Source organism: Hordeum vulgare, chromosome 5H (genome assembly GCF_904849725.1).
Source record: "Hordeum vulgare subsp. vulgare chromosome 5H, MorexV3_pseudomolecules_assembly, whole genome shotgun sequence".
Lineage (NCBI taxonomy): Eukaryota > Viridiplantae > Streptophyta > Magnoliopsida > Poales > Poaceae > Hordeum > Hordeum vulgare.
The window spans coordinates 299,919,478-299,926,678 of NC_058522.1; the positions used below are offsets into that span (position 1 = coordinate 299,919,478).

Sequence of the window (7,201 nt, forward strand, 5' to 3'; positions counted from 1 at the left end):
TACTTTTGTTGTTAACTTATTAGTTTTGCTTCTAATAAGTTATCTAATACTTCCTCCTTAAGAAAATATAAGAGCGTTTAGGCCTAGTTATGGTATATTTCATACAGTATCTGCTATGAAGTTATGCTGCTTTTCTTTGAAACGGTGGTCTCTTTTGAGGAAAATGTCAAAATCTGTCATTCATCCTCTCTGGTCGATAACTTTGATCATACCCGGCCTCACCCAGCAGCACCAGCTGTGTACTCACCCTCAAAGCTGGCACCACCTGGAATGTGGAGAGGCCGGTCAGGTTCTTCTCCTGACCTACGAGGAGCTCACCGCCAACACGCTGACTGGAGGTGAACCGGTTCGGGAAGACGGACATGACAAGACGTCAGTGGCCAACAACATATTCTTTCAACGTGATGTCGGTGGAGACTGCAAGATTCGCTTGGCGGGAGAGATGGCAAGGAGGATCGATAAGGTCACCGAGAACTTCCAGAGGATATAACTGATTCATGATGGCATATAACTGATTCATGATGGCAGGCACTACATCAGTAAAGATACGGATGACACCTAAAAAAAGGGGATATTGATGAAATGATGCACTTGCACAACGTTTCTACAAATAATGTACTCTGGTCAATACTCTTGCAAACGTGAGGGGAAATAACAGAAATGTTATATGGTATATGAACATCAGCTACATGTGGTATCTTCAGTGCAGTGTCAATAGCTTTTAAATTAGCCACATGGAGTAAGCTTCTTGTTGCCTGCGCCGCGTGGGTTTTCATCCTTCCAGTCATCCCATGCCCTTGCTTTCTCCTCTTCTGCGTCCTCGTCGTCCTGCGCCAAACTAGTGTCATCCTTGTGCCAAGAGGAGCTTGCCTCTTGAATCATCTTGGCGGTACTTTCTTGCCATTGCTCCATCATTTTCATTTCAGCTAGGCCGGCTTGTTCGATGCTCATTGTCGGCATCCTGTGGTTCCATACAGGCAAGAGGCAACATAAAATTTCAAGGAGAGAATAATCACACAATGATTCCGCACTGTCATGATCACACAATGCAAGACGGCTTCACAGGACAAGACATACAATGCAAGACGGCTGCACGGGACAAGACATACAAGACGGCTGCATGGTAAGAGTAAGTACAATATAGTGATGTCTCTTTATTGGGATACTTTTTGCATAAGCTACGGCCTCGCCAAAGGCACACCTTCAACCCATCATCTCAATTAATCAGTGTGTCCTTCACCAAAGGAGATTTTGCTAATTTCTCTCGATTTGCTTGTACTTCACCAAAACAGTTAAGTGGACACACAAACATGACAGAATAACAAACCTACTAATTTATTACCTATCAATGAATTTGCTTACTGTATAATGCTCAGTGAAATAAGAGGCCAAAGTTTCTACAATAACAAGATGTTTTGGATATTTCAAGACGGACTACATGCGGATGAAATGAGTGAACAATCACACTAAAATGCGTCTATATTCATCCGATTCAGAAAAAAGTTAAAACGCTTTATAATAGTGAATGGAGGGAGTATTATTAAACTAGGAATGTATAAAATCAGTGTTATGCACTACCAGTTGCGACAAGTAGCAATCATTCCACATTTCTGCCATGGTCACCAGACAACATAAAACATAAACAAAAGCAATGAAGTGTTGAGGCGTGTAACGATATACTGAAGCATACCTGAAACTAGGCTGAAAAACTTGTGCTGCCATTCTTTCCCTCTCACTGGTGAGTCCCCCACCAACAAGACTTGCAGGTCCAAATATCAGGGGTTGGTGTTTGTGGTCATGAGCTTGTGAAACACTTGCTCTGCCTTCAATGACGTCTTGAGCAAAAGTTGCACAAGTGATTGGAGCAGCTGGTTTGGAATATGGTGCACGGCTGGCAGCATTATGGTGCCATTCTTCAGCCTTTTGCCTACGCTCATCTAGCATTTCTCGAGCAAATGCATTTCCATCCTAAACACCACAAATACGCAACTTTGTAATTAATAAAGGAAAACTCGATGTACATGAAGAGACACTCAAGGGGCCCACAAATAAAAAAAAGTCACTCCGATCCTAAACATCACAAAGACACAAACTGTACTTAACAGAGAAAATCTAACGGCCAAGGACAACAATCACAAACTGCTTAACACACAATAAATACAAATTCAGAGACAAAAATATTTCCAATTGTACACATAGGGGCAGCAATCATATAAATTAACTTTAGGTCACATATTCAAGAAATAATATGTAGAAGAATGTCAACCACATTTTGTGTAGATGTTATCCAATATCTGAAAGGAATAAAACATTGTACGAAAAAATCCACTGAAATAATCAGACAAAGATGCTCTCTTATCAAACTTGCCAGTTGTTTCGACAAAGTTTTACCTTTTCTTTTCTTTCTTTTACAGCCAGAAGCATCTCTTCTTCCTTCTTTAACATGTCAACAAGATCAAAAGCCTACAGAAAGAGATATGAATAAGTGCATTCAGGAATCAAATAATATTCTGGAAGAGAGCATGGCAACTTAGAAAATAGAAAAGAGCACAAACTGACCTTGCAGAGAGACAACGAGATAGTAGCAAGCCAAGCCTGAATCATACAAGAAGAAAAAAATGATACCATAAGTTTTGACAGAGATTACAGAACCAAGGTACCAGATTACATACTAACAGTAGAATCTAGCACACATAAACAAACCACAAAAAGGCTCGCATCAACAATGCGCAAAAAAAAAAAAACTGCAGCACCAGATAATTGGAATCTTTAAAACAAAAATCAGGTCAACTAAATATTTTTCACATAACATCAACCAGGCTGCAAATTTATTTCACTTTGGATCAGTACAAGGAGGACGAAGAGGAGTAGGTTAGCCTTGATGGGCAGGTGGTGCCTCAGAAGGACACCTTTCAATATTTGGGGTCAATGCTACAGAAGGATGGGGATATCGATGAAGATGTGAAACATCGAATCAAAGCCAGATGGATGAAGTGGCGCCAAGCTTCTGGCATTCTCTGTGACAAGAGAGTGCCACAAAAGCTAAAAGGCAAGTTCTATAGGACGGGGGTTCGACCCGCAAGGCCGCAATGTTGTATTGCGCTGAGTGTTGGCCGATTAAAAGGCGACATGTTCAACAGTTAGGTGTGGCGGAGATGTGGATGTTGAGATGGATGTGTGGCCACACAAGGAAGTACTGAATCCAGAATGATGATATACGAGGTAGAGTTGGGGTAGCACCGATTGAAGAGAAACTTGCCCAAAATCATCTGAGATGGTTTGGGCAAATTCAGCGCAGGCCTCCAGAAACTCCAGTTCATCGCGTACGGCTAAAGCGTGCTGATAATGTCAAAAGAGGACAGGGTAGACCGAACTTGACATGGGAGGAGTCCGTAAAGAGAGATCTGAAGGACTGGAGGATCACCAAAGAACTAGCCATGGAAAGGGGTGCGTGGAAGCTTGTTATCCATGTGCCAGAACCATGAGTTGGTCGTGAGATCTTATGGCTTTCACCTCTAGCCTACCCCAACTTGTTTGGGACTAATGGCTTTGTTGTTGTTGTTGTTTGTTCGTTTGGATCAGTACAAGGATCAAGGAATGATGAAATTAAGAAATGTATACACAGTAAGACGCCAGATTTGATGCAAGGGCTTAAGGGACTCAACCAGCGAGCACACAGCGGTATATAAATATGTAATCAGAGTACCGGACAGATAAGCTTCTTTGTGCAATTATCTAGAATTTGACTATTCACCTCATGTATGAGACTGCTCAATAACTCGTATAAAAGGCCTACTACGGGGAACAGGTGAACTTCGGAGGGACTTCCTCTACCAGTCATCAGTCGTCTACAAACAGGATTCACCCAGCCAGATCAGGATAGCAGTGTGAACCAGAACAGATTTGCAAAATGGACTGGTATTATCTAAGAAGATATGTTAAACCTAGTATTTTGTGCCAAACAATCCAATATAGCGTGTGCAGTCTGCAATCTACTCAAAGATTAATGCACTTATGTGAAAATGAGAGAAACTAAATAGCGTAGAAACAACAAATATAATTAATATTAGAAGACCTGATAGTGTGCGAAGTTTTAAGTTAGGCACCAAAGAACAAAACTAGCATGGTCTTGTTATGCGCTAAAAGGGGCAATTTACAAAATCTGATTGATCCCCTAGAAGGTTTTCAAGAACCTAGCTGGACACATCACACTCCAGACAATCATTATAACTTGGTAAATAAAATTATCTCCAGTTGAACTGAACATAACCTTATAGACTAGTACATGAAAGATGCTTCAAATTTTTGGAATACTTTTAAGGACATCTTACAGCTTTAGCATATATGATGGCATTCCAGTTTGGCAAACAAGGTCCGATTCGAAAATTATTAACAAGTAATGGAAAATGGTAGCTAGATGTCTGACGCTAACCTCTCTTTCTTCCTCTCCATCGCCCTCCAAATCATCTTCTTCCCCGGCTTCGATAGGTGCCGATAAAGCCGTTGCTCTCAATGAGCGCCCACGCCTTTCCTTTCTCTGTTTGATCTCTTGGAGCTTCATTTCTGCAGCCTTTTGCCGCTTGTACCTGGCAACCTAAGCTCGAGAATTTAAGGCAACAGAGTAACTTATAGGAAATTAAGGAACTTAGATAGAGACATAAGTATCCCACAGTTTGCAGGCTTAGCATGATAGTCACATCCCATTATAATGCTTCTCTTGTAAAATGGAAATTATTTAGTGAATCCTAAAAAATTTAGGGTGCAAGGTGAATCAGCCTCACCTTTTGTGCTCTTCGGTTTGCCCCGGTTTCAGACTGCCCCTGTCTATATAATTGAAGCTCAGCCTCTGGAATAAGCTCCAATGCTTCACACACAGAAATGAACTCCTGCAGACCCCAGCAGGGATGATTAACACATGCTAAATGGGTGATATAACGATCTGAAACCACACAAAAAATCATTGCATGATAAGTGCTCGACAAATCAAGTAACGTGACGACCTAACCTTTAAATGGTCCTGTGATGCCTTGAGGACTGGAATCCGGTCTTCCTGCTCCACTTGCTCAATCATTTCCCCAAGGTAGTACGGCACCTGAAGAAACCAAACACCGCAATCACAGGTCGGACCAGCCATAAAACGGAGAGGAAACTCCTCAGATGTGGCGTCAGAGGGAGAGGAGGGAGACGGGGGGCATACGAGCAAGTACTTGAGATTGGCGGTGGAGATGTCCTCCTTGGTCTCGTTGGAGGAGAAGAGGCCGAGCTTGCTGACCATCTCGTCGCAGCGCCGCAGCAGGTCGACCCCCTTCCGGATCCCTTCCTGCCAAGCAAAACCGATCGTGTGAGAAGTAGTCGCGCAAACCAACCAAGGGTCGGTGCAGGAGCGAAGGGGGACCTGGTCGAGGGAGGAGCTGGAGGCGAGCGCGTGGAGGTGGGACGCCCTGTCGAAGAGGGCGGGGAGCGGGAGATCGGCGTCGTCCTCCGCCGCGTGGACGCGCAGCTGCGCTTCCATCCTGTTGCTGACGTCCTCCACCTCCGCCATTTTTCAGCGGGTGGCTCGGCACGGCGAGGGCGAGGGCAGAGGGAGTGGGGGAGATCGCCGGGGTAAAACCCTAGGAGGGGGGAAGAGTCGCCGGGAGGGAGAGGGCGAAAGAAGACGATTGTGGAATGGAACTATGGAAATGTTGAGTTCGGACTTGGTCTGGCCTGGCCGGCCAGGTGCAGGCATGTGGCTGGGGTGCATACCTGGCCAAACGGGCCGGCCCGGCACGGCACGGCCCGCCTGGGCCCGATTAATATACGGGTCGGGCCGTGCCGGCCCGCGTGCCCGGGGTCCAGGCCCAAGCACGGCATGTTGCCTAATCGGGCCGGCCCACGGCACGTTTAGGCCCGCGACACACTAATCTCCCGTCATGAAAAAAAACTGAAAAAAACTCTCGCCCGCATCTTCCGCCATCCCGCGTCTCCCGCCCGCTCCCGCCTGTGAAATCTCCCGCGTCTCCCGCCCGCTCCCTCAAATCTCCCGCGTCTCATGCCCGTCCCGCGTGTGAAATATCGCTGGTCGCTGACTTGCTCGCTCTCGTGCCTCCTAATCGTGTCGTGTCGGGCTGGGGGTGGCGGCCCAGGCACGGCCCATGGCGTGTTCGTGCCTGGCCCTGGCACGATTAGGCCGTGTCGGGCCGGGCCCGTCTCGTGCGTGGCCTGCGGACAGCCGTGCCGGCCCGTCAGGCACGCCCGTTTGGCCAGGTATGCTCGGGTGGGCCAATCTATCTTTTTTTGAAAAAAAAAACAATTTTAAAGATTTAATCAAATAAACCCTCAAGTCAAAATTATGTTCCATTACACCCTGAAAAATGCAATCCGGTCTAAATTAAATCCTCACATCATTCGGCAAACGAGGATTGTCGATGTGTCAAAGAATGGCCAGAATTAATGCCATTTCACACTTTTTCTAGTTGGATCGGTCCGCTTTTTCTTTCTTCTATAAACACACAGTTTTTTTTGTTAAAAAAACATGCAGATTTTTTTTCTTGTTGCACGTACGCAGCTTCTCCCCTAGGCGATAAGCCCTGGGGTTTTCACTTCTTCCGGCATCCAACGTCGGAATCTCTATCTCCTCGGTCGTGCTTGCACCGGCGACTACTGACTTTTGGGCTGATTAAGAGGGATCCTAGTGATCCTTCCTAGCCTTGGAGGAAGTTCTCCCGGAAAAGGAGCGGCGGCGAGATCGGATCGGGCGACAATGATGGAGGGCGTTGGATCACAAGGGAGAAGGAGCAAGTAATCGGTGAAGGAATTGTTGTCTCGTCTCACGCTACACGACGAAAAGGAGGATGATTTCATCTGGGAGGAGGAACTGTCGGACATGGTGGAGCGAGAGAAGTGGCTAGCGATTGCACGCGTTCACACTGCCAAAACTTTTAGCCCTGATGCGTTGTACGGCGACATGAGGGCGGACTGGAATCCGGCAAAACAGGTAGTCTAGAGGAGAATCAAAGAAAATCTTTTCACGACTCAATTTGGGTGCCTCGCAGACTAGAACAAGGCGATGCTAGAAGGACCATGGCTGTTCCAGGAGCAAGTAGTGATCTTGAAGGAGTACGACGGTTTCAAGAACCCTGATTCGGTAAAGCTCGACACGTTGGCTGTTTGGGCACAGATATATGGACTAGCCAACAAATTCCTGATCGAGCCGGCGGTT

General features: G+C 45.9%; 1 protein-coding gene across 1 annotated transcript; it reads right to left on the minus strand.

Moving 5' to 3' along the window:
* Positions 1–552: 552 nt before the first annotated feature.
* On the minus strand, positions 553–5,692 carry LOC123452525 (PP2A regulatory subunit TAP46). Its single transcript, XM_045129186.1, has 9 exons — positions 5,396–5,692; positions 5,198–5,320; positions 5,006–5,092; positions 4,782–4,886; positions 4,433–4,594; positions 2,560–2,595; positions 2,392–2,463; positions 1,691–1,968; positions 553–961 (listed from the first exon to the last, which is right to left on the minus strand). Exons 1-9 carry the CDS (start codon positions 5,540–5,542, stop codon positions 727–729), a joined length of 1,245 nt encoding a protein of 414 aa, XP_044985121.1. The 5' UTR covers positions 5,543–5,692; the 3' UTR covers positions 553–726.
* Between the last annotated feature and the right edge of the window lie 1,509 nt (positions 5,693–7,201).

Coding starts and splice junctions, on each gene's coding strand:
- LOC123452525 (XM_045129186.1), bottom strand. CDS start 5,542: ATGGCGGAGGTGGAGGACGTCAGCAACAGGATGGAAGCGCAGCTGCGC. Junction 5,093..5,197: donor CCAATCTCAAGTACTTGCTC/GTATGCCCCCCG, acceptor TGGTTTCTTCAG/GTGCCGTACTACCTTGGGGA. Junction 2,464..2,559: donor TCTCGTTGTCTCTCTGCAAG/GTCAGTTTGTGC, acceptor CTCTTTCTGTAG/GCTTTTGATCTTGTTGACAT.